Source organism: Lacerta agilis, chromosome 4, assembly GCF_009819535.1.
Source record: "Lacerta agilis isolate rLacAgi1 chromosome 4, rLacAgi1.pri, whole genome shotgun sequence".
Taxonomy (NCBI): Eukaryota; Metazoa; Chordata; class Lepidosauria; order Squamata; family Lacertidae; genus Lacerta; species Lacerta agilis.
This window is the reverse complement of record NC_046315.1, coordinates 13,582,980-13,598,199: the sequence shown is the minus strand read 5'-3', so window position 1 is coordinate 13,598,199 and position 15,220 is coordinate 13,582,980. Positions and strand designations below refer to the sequence as shown.

Here is a 15,220-nt window from a genome sequence, read left to right as displayed (position 1 = left end):
AGAAGTGCGCCGGAAAAAGCAAATGTGCACGCGTATGGGCACACGCTCCCCTGCCCTCTGGCCCGCCATGCGATCGGCGCCAGAGGAACCGGCCCAAGGCCGGGTAAGTTTGCCAACCCCTGGCTTACAATTTCTTCTTCTAACTTCCAAACAACTGTATTTTCCTGTTTCCAGAGCTCAGCACTTTCAGCCTTCTGTATCTCAGAAAGGCCGTGCCTTGCAGCTCCTAGGAGAGGTTTCTACTTTTATCTTCTCCTGCAGCTTTGCTCTCTTTCTTCCAAGCAGAGAAGAAGCACTCTGACACTCTGTTCAGCTTAGCAGTGTTCACAGTGGATTCTAAAACACAGCCATCTTGCTTCACATAAAATGGAGTCTCTCCTTCACTAGATACCTCCCATGTGACCATCGTTAGCCAATCACATGAGAACTGCTAAAGAACTCTCTGGAATTCAGTTATCAACCAATCAAATTTAAACACATGGTAATACATACAAGCATTTGCAATTTCGGTGAGTTAAATTACTATACTTTACTCTGAGTAAAACTTAATTGAATACCTATTCACACATGTTTTGCATGGGAGAAAGGCATAGGTTTAATTGTTGATGTCTGCAAGCAGAGGTGGGGTAGACTCCTGCTTTGAGAGCCTCTTCCTCTCAATGTCTACTGAAGTAGATGGACCAGCGGTCTGACTCTGGTATATAATGCAGCTTCCTTTGTTCCTATTATGGTGTCACTGTCAGAATCCTTGCAGGAAAGCAATTCAAAATCTGGCCTTTGATTCATGTTGGTATGACAACAGTGTTTCTCCCCCAGCACGTCTCGGTACCTCCAAAGAAACGCCCACCCTGACTTCTATTCTAACCTTCCTATAACCATGGTTTCTTCTCTATAAATAAAGTATAGGTATGCAAACATTTCACACCCATCTAAAGGCATTCAACCAATGTATGAAATCAATTCTAATTTTACGGCTACCAATAGCCCCCTAGCATTCAATACCTTTGTTCATTCAGATTGCAGGGGAAACAGAGCATACAGTGGAACATTATCTCGGAATCTGTCATTTTCAAAAGGGTGTGAGTGAGAACAATCTTTCAGGAACTTGGCTGACCATATGAGAGTTTAGAAGATGGAGGTGGGGCAGGGGTGTGCACACAAGCATCAACCCCAATGTGTCTGGGGGCATGGGGTTTCTTTGCAGATCTTCATGCGTTCAGCACAAAGTCTGAAAATGGTTTCTAAGCATGTTCTGTTGAGTAAGACTAAGATGGAGTTCTCCATCTCAGGGAAGCCATTAAGACTGTGCACACACCATACAGTTAAAACACATGGCTTCTCCCAAAGGATAATGGGAACTGTAGTTTGCTAAGGGGAATGTGAATGGTTGCACCATGGGGATAAAACTGCAGTTCCCGTGATTCTTAGGGGGAAGCCTAAGAATCTTTAAAGGTATGTTATGCAACCAGCCAGAAGGCTGATCGCCGAAGAATTGATGCTTTTGAATTACGGTGCTGGAGGAGACTCTTGAGAGTCCCATGGACTGCAAGAAGATCAAACCTATCCATTCTTAAAGAAATCAGCCCTGAGTGCTCACTAGAAGGACAGATCCTGAAGTTGAGGCTCCAGTACTTTGGCCACCTCATGAGAAGGGAAGACTCCCTGGAAAAGACCCTGATGTTGGGAAAGATGGAGGGCACAAGGAGAAGGGGACGACAGAGGATGATATGGTTGACAGTGTTCTCGAAGCTACTAACATGAGTTTGGCCAAACTGCGAGAGGCAGTGAAGGATAGGCGTGCCTGGTGTGCTCTGGTCCATGGGGTCACGAAGAGTCGGACATGACTGAACGACTGAACAACAACAAATGCAACCAGCCCAAGTGTTTTCAACAAATGCAACCAGCCCAAGTGTTTCTCATTAAACTTCTGGTCATCAGCTTCTTTGGGCCTGTGGGCACATCTGAAAACCGAAGAAACTGTGGCGAGGACCATACCTGTGCTGCAACCACAGCTCTTACCGCCAGGAATTTCTTCCTGAGGTTTAGTCGAAATCTCATTTCTTGTGATTTGAATCCATTGGTTGCTCCATCTTCCATGTGGTGGCCCTTCAGATATTTGAAGATGGCTATCATACCACCTCTCAGTCTTGTCTCCTTCAAGCTAAACATACCCAACACCCTCATATGGTTAAGTGAATGCTTGTACTGGTGTCAGGGACTGGGCAGAGGAGGAATGGTGGAGACCCCCTCCCTAGGCTGACCCTTCCAGGGAGGAGGAAGAGGAGGGCAGTTTAGATTTACAGAAGGGATTTGTGGGAGGTCACGGCTCAGAGGCAGATGAGGGGGAAAGTTGGGAAACAATGGGAGAGGAGGAGGAGGAGGAGGAAGCAGAGGGGCGACAGCCAACAGACATGGTGTCTTTAGAAAGCATTCCAGGCCCCCCTCTCCCAGAACCCAGCAAGCCTTGAAAGTAGGAGAGCAAAGAGTTCAAAGACAGAGGGCATGCAGCAGCACCCATAGAAGTGATGAATGAGGAAGTGGGAGAGATGAGGAGGTGGAAATTTACTCGGGAAAATGCCGTTATCCAAGAGGCTGGGTTCTATAGCCTCTCCCTGTAATTACTGAATAAAAAAGGACAGTAAGACACCTTCCCTTTGTCTTTATACTTTCCTGGGCAACCATCCGGGAGTTGCTGACAGCATCCTGACAATAGGCCTTTTGTCTAAATTCATTCTGCATTGGCCTGCCTTCTCGGATCTGAGACTGAGCAGAAATCAGGTGTGCCCAGGGGCGGAGGAAGGGTGGGTGTGGGCCTCCCCGGGTGTCACCACTGAGGGGGGAGACAAAAAGATGGGCGCCACTCACCGCAGGGCCTGCAGCGTACCCGAGTCATGCGTCTCTCCTGGGACAGACGCGGTAGCTTGGGCACACACATGCTCCATGCTGCCCAAACGGTCCGCCCGCTGCCTTCCCCCCAGCTGTAGGGCGGCTTAGTGGAAGGAGGCAAGCAGACTCTGGAGGCCCTGCAGTGCACCCCACCCTCGCCCTGCCCCTATGGGAAGCTCACCCTGCCCCTGGGCATGCCGTCCCAGGTGCCCAAGTGGCTTCCTCTGCCACTGGGTGTGCCAACTTGTGGGAGCTGGTGTCTGTTTGGCCCCCTCAGTCTTCGTTGGAAAGAGGCTGAGCCCCCACAATGTTGAGGGGGCCTGGCGCATATAGTATGCATGTGCAATGACATGCACATCTAGTGTTGACATGCACATCTAGCAGAAACAACCTTTCTGCTGCTCCAGAGAAGCAGACACGGAGCAATGGATTCAAACTACAAGAAAGAAGATTCCACCTAAACATTAGGAAGAACTTCCTGACAGTGGAATTTGCTGCCAAGGAGTGTGGTGGAGCCTCCTTCTTTGGAGGTCTTTAAGCAGAGGCTTGACAGCCATCTGTCAGGAATGCTTTGATGGTGTTTCCTGCTTGGCAGGGGGTTGGACTGGATGGCCCTTGTGGGGTCTCTTCCAACTCTATGATTCTATGATTCTATGTTGTGCGTCACAGCTTCAGCAATCAGATCCTACAGAGTGTTTCGACTTAAATAGATGATGTGACAAAGTGTGCACAGCTCTTGCATGATGTTACATGCACACGACGTGTGCTGGGGCCCCTTAATCTTGGGGGCAACCAGGTGCCTCTGGCAGAAATTGGTGGTGTTCACTTATCCATCCCATGTCCGGAATGAAAATCAATCCAGTGAGTATGATCAGTATTTATTGTTTTGGTTGCTTTAGGTCTGCAAATGATGTGTAGCTGATTACTTCCCCTACCCCTAATTTGCATTGCATTGCATTTCCTTTGCAATGGGTGGAATAGCATAATGATGATGTAGTTACTTACAGAAGTGATGTAAGTTTTGAAATTTTGCCACAGCAGACAGTGAGGTGGGCGGGAGGCAAACTGCAGCAGAACAGCAACAGGGCTGTGTGTTACAAATACGGGGAGAATTGGGAGGTGATGCCTTTTTGCACCTCTAAGGAGCGTTAGATTTTTTTTATTTTTAAAAAAATAAAAATAAAAAGTGCTTTCAGGTTTTCCCGAGTCCTTGGGCTCCCTTTGTTCATCAGTCCAGCAGCGTGGGAGAGCCTCTTCGGTGAGATGAAATCCGTTAAAAAAGAAAGAGAGATTAGCTTTCGGAGGGATGTCTTTGTGTGTGGGAACATAAACTGTTTTTGACAGTTTTGATCACAGGAGCAGGTACCTCCGAAGACCGTAAACACGAGGGAAGCATGCTTTGCAAATGCAGAGGAGTAACAACAGTTGGCTGAGGGGAAAAGGGGAAAGGTTGGGATGCATGCGGAGTGAGGGAGAAGTCAGCATTTTAGCATGCATTCACAGTTATCGCTGTTTCCATGGCAACATCTCCACGGAATAAAGTAGGCTCTCCTTTCTTTCCGAAGAGGGGAAGCAGAGTTTGAAATGGATACTCCCCCCCCAAACAACAAATCCACAACAAGTCTTGAGTGCTGCTCCCTCATCTCCTGTGTAAGTGTCATTATATTATTGCAGTTTAAAAAGCTGCTTCTTTGAGATACCCCTGTGAAAGAAAGTGTTTTATTTTATTTTATTTTCCTTTCCTTTTTTTTTTAAAAAAAAATGCTTTTGCTTCTTATTTTCCCATTGAATTTCCACAAAGCCCTGAATAGCCTACCTCCTACCTCCTTCACCCCCCCCCCATTTTGTTCTGGACTTGACAGCCTTCTGGCATGAAATCTCTCTCCCTCCATCGCATTTTCGAGTGCATTCTCCTCTTGTTTACACTGCCGGGAGTTGCAAGAAATCTCCCTGAATTCTGAACTTACCCGGTGTGAGAGGGATCAAAAGCTGTTTAATGGGTTGTGTGAAAACTTGCAGGAATCTTTTGTAATTGCCTAAGTCAGGAGAGGGGAAACCTCAGACTTGGGGTGTGTATCAGGGGCGTACCCAGGATCAAAACTATGGGGGGGGGGGCAAGCCATGGTCGTTCAGGTTGTGACATTTCAGCACGGAAACGCGAATGAAACAAAAAATTTAGGAAAATTATATATAATTATAGCAGTGCTTTATTACAGTAGTTATTACAATAATTTGCTTGAAATTTTTTGAAATTTTTATTCTAGTTACATGTCTTATACCAGGGGTGGCCAACTCCCAAGAGACTGTGATCTACTTTCAGAATTAAAATCTGGCAGTGATCTACCCCCTTTTTTGGGGGTTCAGCTCAAAGCTGTTGACCTTTTTGGGGGATGAGGAATGCCCCGTTTTTTAGGGGGTTCGGTTCGTTTTTAGATTACTGACCACATTATGGAAACAGCTTCAAAAAACAGAAAAACTTCCCCCCCCCAACAGAAAGCCCCAAATGGCTGAAAAACTCAGTTTCCCAGGATCCTCAGCCCTTGCAAAGGAACTACTCACCATGCAAGGGAACTCAGTTTCCAAAGCTCCCTTGCAACGATCAGCCGGCACAACATACACACACACAGTGTCGGCCAAGAGCTCAATTGTTATTGAGATTTTGGGAGGGGGAGAAAGACCAGTAGTTGAGCTTTTTTTTCCTTTTAGGCTGCCGATAACCATTTAATTTTTATTTATTCATTGCTTCTAGGGGGCAACTGCCCCCCCTGCCCCCCTGGATACGCCCATGGTGTGTATGTGTGGAATGTGGCCCCCAGGGGACTTGCTCCAAGCAATGCCTTCTCTGTATGCCAAACCCTCACCTGCCCTGCTCAATGCACATCTTGACTGCTTTTGCCTGACTGAAATGTCTCACTCAACTGCATTAACGCCAGCTCCCCACTTTCGTATTTATACTATGGTTTTCTATTCATTCTTTTTCACAATAATCTCCATATCAAATAGTTGCATTGCTTCTTAAATTGACTTCCCTCCACCACTTCTGCAGTGTTTATACTCAAACCAGTATATCTTTATCTATTACAAAACAGATAAAATCTCCGTTGCAATTATTTTATCATTTCCCTTCTGCTTCTTTTATCTCGAATCCTGCCCGCAATTTCATTTGACTATAGTATTATTATTTTAAAAAAAATAGTCCATGAAAGGCCTCCCTTCTTTTATATAAAAAAGTTCATCATTTTGATCTCTTAATCTCGCTGTCAGTTTTGCCATTTCTGCATAGTCCATCACTTTCAAAAGCCGCTCTTTCTTCACTGGAACCTGCTCTCCTTTCCATTTCTGTGCATTTAATGTATTTTTAATCTCTGTTGGAAGCTGCCCAGAGTGGCTGGGGAAACCCAGTCAGATGCACGGGTTACAAATAAATTATTATTATTATTATTATTATTATTATTATTATTATTATTATTATTATTATTTTCTAGCTGCGGTTGTCACATACATACCGGTAAATAGTTTTGCCATCTTTTTTGGAACCCCTGTCCCTATTATACCTGCAAGGAAAGTTACCTGAAGGAGCATCTGAGGGCCAGCTCCGAGGGCCTTCTGGTGGTTCCCTCCCTGCGAGAAGTGAAGTTACAGGGAACCAGGCAGAGGGCCTTCTCGGTAGTGGCACCCGCCCTGTGAAATGCCCTCCCATCAGATGTCAAGGAAATAAACAACTATCTAACTTTTATAAGACATCTGAAGGCAGCCCTGTTTAGGGAAGTTTTAAATGTTTGATGTTTTATTTTATTTTTCATATTCTGTTGGGAGCCGCCCAGAATGGCTGGGGTAGGTGGGGTATAAATAATAAATTGCTGTTGTTGCTGCTGCTGCTGTAGGTGTTGTTGTTGTCTTTTGGGGAGAGCCTGTTCCCTGCTTTTCCAGTCATCAATCCTACACCCAAGAAGCTGATGCAAACCATATTGGTGTAGATTAACTTGGCATTAAGTTACACCAGATCAAAACCCTGTTCAGCAGGGGGGCAACTGCTGCCTTGCCCAAGCATGCCAAAAGGAAAACAAGCCTTTTAAAATAGTGTTCTGCATCAGGTTGCCAGGTCACATGACTGAGCTGAATGGGGTTAGGATGCAGCCTAAGTCTCCTCTTGAGGGGCCCATCCCAGTCACACCCCTGGAATATGCCCCCTTTGCCAGGGACTTACAGCAGCCCAGGGCAGGCTGAGGCAGGGTGAGCAAGTTAAACAAGTGTACCTTCAGCTGACCCAGAGTTAGGGACTTAACTAGAGCTAGAGATCCTCTGCTCATCCTAAACTGCTCATCCCAACAGATCTTGCCATAGAATTGCCCCCCCCCCATTTTTTTTTTAAAAAAACCCCAATAATTTTTCATTTGCAGATTTATCAAGGGAAAGAAAGAAGGAAACAAAATGAGATGAGAAGAAAGAAGAAAGAAATAGATAACAACAATACAGTGGTGCCCCGCTAGACGAAAATAATTCGTTCTACGAATTTTTTCGTCTAGCGGTTTTTTCGTCTAGCGAAGCGGCAATGACAGCCGCGCTCCGCTAAACGAAAAAAAGACGAAATTTTTTCGTCTTGCGAACCAGCCCCATAGACTTTTCCGTCTTGCGGGGCAGCTTCCGCTAGACGAATGCTGTTCGTCTAGCGAGTTTTTCGTCTAGCGAGTTTTTCGTCTAGCTGGGCACCACTGTAATAACCAAATAATATAACAATAGACCATCAAGCCACATTGCCATCTGTTCAGGAATTTTAAATTGGACATATAAGGTGATATAAACCCGCACACGGGTATCAACACAAAATTGATGCCCATTTGAAATATGCTTGAATGTAGCCAGGTCAGATGACCATTGCAAAAAATAAATAAATGGTGGGTGTTTATCCTTCCAAGCTTGAAGTGTAAGTCTCTTAGCCACCAAAAGAGCTCACAAAATCCATTTTTTGTTGTGCGGCCATTAATTCCCATACTACAGGAATATAGTTTAAAAGTACACGGACAGGAAAGGGGAAGAGGGAAGGCGGTGAGGAGGGGGGTGGGGTAGAAGATTTTATGAGGTATATCATGGTACTCCGACGTCAGAGGGTGATAAGTGATTTGGAGAATGGAAGAAATATTTAGATTTTTTCCTTTATGATAATGTGTTGATTTTTATTTTTATTTTTAAGGTAGGAATTAGAAGCAATAACAGCAATAGCTTTACTAAGTTAAAGGGGAAAAAAGGATGTAAGAAGTTAAGATTTGGAATATGATTTTATGTGATAATAATAAGTTGAATGATGTAAGACGTATAAGATGTTTATTTGAAGTTTAAGAAGAATGGTGAATGATTGTTAAACTAGTTACAAAGTTACTAAAGTAAATTAGAAATTGAACGCAGAGGAGGGAACGGGGGAAGTCCCCCCCTTAATAAGATTTTACATAAGATTATGATTAATAGAATGGTGTGTTCCTGTGTTTTGGTGTAAGGTATGTATTAGTTTTTTATTTTTTATTTTATTGTTATTTGTATGGTTGGTTGTGCTTGTTTTTATATGTTGAATGTTATGTTTTATTTGCGGTTGTTTTTTGTTTATGGAAATACCAATAAATTCTTATTTTAAAAAAAAGAAGTACATGGACACTTGCAAATATCACGGATTTCCCCAGTGCAACATTTCTGTAACTGCTTCAGACCAAACGGAATTCACCCCTGGCCAAGCCACGTCACGTGCCTCAAAAGAGGGGTTCTCAGCATTCAACTTCCAACATCTGTCTGTAATAGACAGTACCTTTCTATGCAAACATTGCAGAGTCCAATATACTCGATATATTAACACATTTTCTTTATATGGATGAAGAGTGGAAGCACCTGACATTTGCATGACAGGAATACAGGTCCCTCCCCCACATGTGTGTCATCAGCTACCAGACTTTTAGAAGACATCTGAAGGCAGCCCTGCTTAGGGAAGATTTTACTGTTTAACAGACTATTGTATTTTAATATTTGTTGGAAGCCGCCCAGAGTGGCTGGGGAAACCCAGCCAGATGGGTGGGGTATAAATAGATTATTATTATTATTATTATTATTATTATTATTATTATTATTATTATTAGGATCCCTTCCAACTCTACCATTCTATGATTTTAGAGGATCACAGGTTCTCCATCTCTGATTTAATGGAATCATAAAGGCCATACTATGACCATTTTTTTCCAGCTGGCTACAATAGGCAGTGCTTAATCTACAACACAATAGACAGTGTTTTACCTATATTTTATCCTGTTGGTTCTGTTTTCAGTGTTGCCAGTGGCGAGGGCGGGGCGTTGGGGGCGGTCCGCCCCGGTTTCCAGCCTGGGGGGAGGGTGACACTCTGCACCAACCCCCTGCGAGTGCGACTCCCAAGCTGCCACACGGCAGCCCTTCCACGTGAGCAGCCGCCGCATAGAAGGGGTGCCGGGTGGCGGCTTGGGAATCCGGGTGGACTGCGCATGTCCGCAGCAGCCCGCAGGACTGTGCATGTGCGGACATGCGCAGTCCGCCCAGGCTGTACTCCGTAGAGCATGCATCATGACGTCATGATGCATACGCTATGGAGCGAGACCCTGCCCCCGGGGGAGTGCCACTTGGCTTGCCGCCCCCGGCATCCAAGTGGCTCAGTATGCCTCTGAGTGTTGCCACATAGTTTGAGGCCCAAAGAAATCCTCAGCGCTGTACCAAACAGGTTAATTGGGACCATCTTTCATAATAAAAAGCAAAAACTTTCTCTAGCGACAAAGGATGCTAAATGAATAGACATTTCCCTTGAGAATACTCAGACTCCTTTCTTGTCTGTAAAGGTATAGAGTTAATTGATTCATTACTAAAATCTTGGCTCTGGGGGAAAGTAGGAGGGAGGAATCTCGCTTCCATTCCTGTTTGCAGAAAGAAGTTGCCAACATGTGTGCTTATGTTTCCGCTGTTTTAGCCCTAAACATTTCAAGCTTGATGGCCATAAGCAATTTGGCACACATTAGACTTGTCATATGTCAGGAAAATGCCTGACATATCCAGGTTTCCGGGTGTAAAAATGGCGTCAGGGGGGATTTTTGCCAAACTGGCAAAATGTCAGGGAAAACCTGAATGTAAAAGCAGCGGAAACCGCTCCGAAAGCTGGAAAAAAAAATCACTATTTTGTGGAGAGGTTTCCCCAACAAAGCTCGACTATATTGGTTTAACCAAAGCTCAACAACAAATTTTCAAAAAGTAAATTTTCAAAAAACTTTACTTTTTGAAATATGGCAACCCTAGTGGCACACATAGAGACCCCCTCCTGCAAAAACAAACAAACAAACCCATGCTTATTCCATCACAGAGCCAAATATTGAGAGACAATGTGGTGTAGCAGTTAGAACATTGGGCTAGTACAGGGTTTTCCAAACCTGGTTCTCCAACTGTTTTGGGACTACAGTTCCCATCATTCCTGACCACTGGTCCTGCTAGCTAGGGATGATGGGAGCTTTGGCCCCAAAACAGCTGGAGAACCAAGTTTGGGAAACCCTGGTCTAGCATCCTGGAAGACCAGAGCTCACTGGGTGATGTTGTGCCAGTCACCACCTCTCAGCCTAACCTACCTCACAGGGTTATTGTGAGGGTAAAAATGGAGAGGGTGGGAAGTGCTTGAGCTCCTTTGAGTCAAAAGTTTGAAGGAGCTGGGGTTGGGGAAAAATTGCCCTCTGTTTGCCTCATCCTGCTCCTCCATCCTGTGTGTGTGTGAATCTTCTGAAGTAATATAATGCACACCTGAATTATTATTATTATTAATTAAATTTGTATACTGCCCTATACCCGCAGGTCTCATGGCAGTTACAACATCGGGTTACATCCCATTGCTCGATATCACATATGCACTTGGGTTAGTGGCAAATTGGTGTGCTCAGGGCTATACTTCAGATCTGATGCTACAACCCCTCTTAAACCTTGCAAAGTGCCCATCTTTGCTGAAGGATCAGCTGTTGGTTTATCCACTTCCACGGTGAGGCAAAGTGGCTACCAAAGATAACGAACTGCTACAAGTGGGAGTCCCAACAAAATGTTGCGTTGTGGAGTTCTTCCCTTCAGGATTCCAGCCAATTTCCCCTCCCACCCATCTCACCCCCCCCCCAAAAAAAGCCAGTTAGCACACCATAGCCATTGAGCAACTTAGTCCTCATTGGCCTATTTTTGGGGGGGTTCCACCTTTGTAGGGTTCCTTTCCTTTCCTTTTTCTACTTACTTAAACCTTAGCATTGCCCCAGTCCTGTGGATAATGCTGCCTTGTGCATGTGTTTCTATTTTGGCTATGTAAACTTGTAGCCCGATCAGCAGAAGCAGAGAGAATTAGGTAAAATCACATTTATCGAGCTCCGTCTCTCTCCTCCAATCAGCTGCCACTTATCTGCTGGCGTTCAGGCTGTCTGTTTACCCAGGTGTTTGTGGCTGCCTGGATTGTAAACCAGCTGACAAAATGGATTTTGCCGCTGCTTTAATCTTTTGGTCGTTTGCGTTTTGACATATTATAGTCCCCAATTGCTTCTTGGAGAGCACATTGCATTTTCGATATGCCGTAAGTCACTAGCGGAACTATGGTTGGGAAACTGGCATCTCATGCATCAGTGCTGGTGGGGAAGACCCCTTGATGGAGGAAGGGGCAGAGGAAGGGGCAGAGGAAGGGTGGTGCAGTAGGTGCGGGCCGCCCCAGGTGTCACCACTGAGGGGGGTGACAAAATGCCGGGCGGTACTCACTGCGGGGCCTGCAGTGCGCCCGAGCCATGTGTCTCTGTAGGGCGGCTGAGTGGGAGGAACCTGGCAGACTCTGGAGGCCCCGTAGTGTGTCCCGTCCCTATGGGAGGTGCGCCCCGCCCCTGGGCATGCCGCCGCTGGCGCCCGAGCGGCTTCCTCCACCACTGACTGGGAGCCCTTGCCACTCAGAATACAGGGGCCTGAGCTAGGACCATTGAAAGCTGTCTTATACTGCATCAGACCAATAGTCTGTCTAGTTCAGTGTGTCCTACACTAGCCGGAAGTGGCTCTCTAGCATTTCAGATGGGGGTACTCTCAGGAGACAATTCCTACCTAGTGATGCCGGGGATTGAACTTGAAATATTCTGCATACAAAGAAATGCTCTACCACTAGGGATGGCTGAATATGTCGATTTCAGTTTCTCATTTTTCCAGCCTTAACTTCCACATTTCCACAGGTTTGCGATTTGAAAAAGAAACTCATCATGAAAACTCGTCAACCTTTTAGTGCAAATTTCTTCTAACATTTTTGTATGCAATTTCCCCTAACACACAACTGTTTTTTTTTTGTTTTTTTGCATTACAGCTTCCCCCAATAAAATGCATTTTTGTATGCAACTTTCACTAATCTTTGCATTTCTGTGCACACTTTACCAGTGCATGTGCATTTTTATTTTTATTTTGCACGCATCACTGAGCTGGAGAACTGCCCAGCAAGATTTGGAGGAGTGCAAATATCAAAGAATGGCAGCATTTCGGTTCGCATATTGCTTTGGTGAATGTAAAATAGGTTCACTTTTAAATGCAAACTGAATCTAACTTCTCTCCCACATCAACTTACTAGTGAGCTATGATCTGTCACTAAGGTAGATTAAGGCAGCTCCGCATGCCCGTACAAATATGCAGAAAAACACAGCTATTCGTGGCATTCTGGTGCACAAAGGTACGGTTTCTCACCTGCATAGCTCAGCAGAAACAGATCCCCACCTCCCTGTGCCTACCTGCCATGAGGAGAAGAAAGAGGCTGGGCTGAGTAAGTTTGGGTTACTGGGGTGCCTTCCCCCCATGTACTCATCCGTGCAGATGTCGCAGCTCTCGGCGTCTCGCCAGTCCCAGTAGGGGATGGTGAAGTTCTCGTTTCCAGTGAGCTTTTGGATCTCGTGTTCCCACATGAGCAAGAAAAGACGGTGCCACGGCAGGAACCCCGGAGCCTCGTGGGCAAAATCGATATCCCGCCACACATTGGTGCCTCCAAGGAGTGTGTCCCGAGAGACGTAATAGTGCATCCAGACAAAGAGGTCGTACACATTGATGTCTCGGAACATGGGCGCCGAGCCATTGTTCATCTGGGAGTACGTTCCGGTGGCGATGACGAAATCCCGGCTGGTGGTATGCTTGGCTAGGTTGAGGTAGGCAAGGAACTGGTTCTTTTCCCTGGTGCTGAGCTGGAAGATGTCTTTCCTCACCCTCAGCTTCCTCTCTGTGCAATTGGGACCGGCAAAGTTGAACTTGCAGTCGGCACAGCTGAATCCCATGAAGTTCCCGGAGCATTGACACGTCCGGTTGTAAAACACGGCGGGCCAGTCTTCCCGGTCATCCACTCCGGAGAAGGGAAACTGAGGGCCGAGAGGGGCATCTGAAAGTAGGATCTCGCGACAGGACCCCCTACCTGAAAGCTCCCCGCAAGGGGAACCATCGCCAGGCCAAACTGGGCAGCATTCCTTGCTCAACAAGCTGTCGGCATTGGCACATGCCCGAGGGAACTGGCCAGAACTGAAGGGCAGAATACCCAGGAAGATGCCAACGCTAAAGAGAGACATCTTCATTCAGCAGCAGACCAAGAACCCAGTGGTTCAGGCAGCTGTCAAGGAACAAGCTTCTGTCCCTACACTTTCAGAGCCCTGAGAAATTTTCCCGACATCTCTCCAGAACATCATCCAGTCTCACTTCCATCTAACCCCCACCCCTCAACTTTCTGTAATCTGATTATCACATGTCCTGGGCTCCGTCCAAGGAACTCTCACTCCCCTTCCCCCTTCGGCTCCAGTTAATATAGAGACTTACTATGAGAATCTCATCTTCTGCCTAGCACATGATCGCTTTTGATGTACCAGCAGCACAGAGGGTGGAAGCCTTGGTCACACACAGGAACTTGGGTGCTTGGTATAATGCCTCATGGGGTTTCTGTGTGGAAGGAGGAGGATCGAGGGCTGGGTAAGGCTGGGTGTGTGTGTGTAAGGAAATCCCACAGAGCTTGGCACAATTGCTGAGCAAGCCCAGCGCAGCAAATCTGCAAATTGGTAAAGAAAACTGGTCTGGAGTTCCCCAGTCATGCCTTTTAGAGAAAGGCCTGATTTTGTGCATTTTCCAGACAGAAAGAAATATGCATAAAACCATCCCATAAAAAAGGAGGAGGAATAGAAGGCATAAATAGGGAACATTGATGTTTTGGTTCTCCATTTGAATCTAGCTTGGTGGACAAAGGAGCACACTTTCATAAAAGACCACGCACTCCTGCATGAACTTGATCTGAAGTTCGGCTCATCCTCTGAGGCGCTTCTCCAGATGCTTGTCCCTGTTGGAGATGCCAAGGGGGGCAGCTGGAGAAAGAGCCATCTTGGTGCCCAAGTTGTGGAATGATCTCCCAGCGAAGGCTTCCTAATTCCAATGCTTATGAATTTTAGACATAGGTGCCGGGTTGGGGCTGGGGGCTCCAGCCCCCACAACATTCCCCATGAACGGGCCAGGCTAAATACTGGAAAGGTAAACAAACACCCACCAGGGAAGAATGGTTATGCAAACTTTACGAATACCTGGAACTAGCAAAGCTGACAGACATAATAAGACAATAAACAAAAAAGTATGGTCAAGAAGGAATGGGATTGGTTTTGAAAGACAAGGTTCATGCTAAAAATTTGGCTCTGGTTAGATTGATCTCATGAATGGAAAGGAAAAATGTACACACACACACACACTTCTATTTTCTATTTCTTTTCTACTTTCTCTCTTTACTTTCTTTACTTTTTTTTCTTCCCTTCTTCATCCTTCTTTATCCTCTTATTTTTTCTTTGCTTTCTTTGCTATTATTTTTTATGTATTTTTTTGTTTCGATGGATTTATTTTGCAATAAAGAAAATTAAAAAATTAAAAGAAGAAGAAGGGGCCAGGCACCCACAATTTTTTGTGCTGGGGTTGTGCACGCCATGTAGGCAGGCATGCATGCCTGACATCGGCACACCCACCAGCGTGCATGTCCGAGATCAGCCTGCCAGGCAAAGACTCTCTATCATAATAATCATCACTACCATACCTGCTTAACTGCTATTTTAACAAAGGGTCATTCTGCATAAAAAAATAAAGAAGCACTATAACTTCTTTTAATTGTTAACATGTAGCAAATTAGTTTGCATCAAGAGTTAGGCTACCCCACCTCTTTTATTCCATTTTTAGAGGCACATTTAAGATGCTGTGATTTCTAGATTTATATACGCAACCTCCCTACCTGTAGATGAATTGTTCAGCTTGCATTTTGCTCAACCCACTTTAGTGAGGTTCAGGTCCTATTAAGGCT

The 15,220-nt window shown here is 45.6% G+C and overlaps 1 protein-coding gene across 1 annotated transcript in view; it reads right to left on the bottom strand.

The window, feature by feature from the left end:
* The window catches only part of TYR (tyrosinase), a 70,610-nt gene extending 56,933 nt beyond the window's left edge, over positions 1 to 13,677 (bottom strand). The window contains exon 1 of the mRNA XM_033146100.1: positions 12,651 to 13,677. Coding sequence (XP_033001991.1) covers positions 12,651 to 13,475 — 825 coding nt within the window. The 5' untranslated portion in view covers positions 13,476 to 13,677. The remainder of the gene's footprint in view (positions 1 to 12,650) is intronic.
* Between the last annotated feature and the right edge of the window lie 1,543 nt (positions 13,678 to 15,220).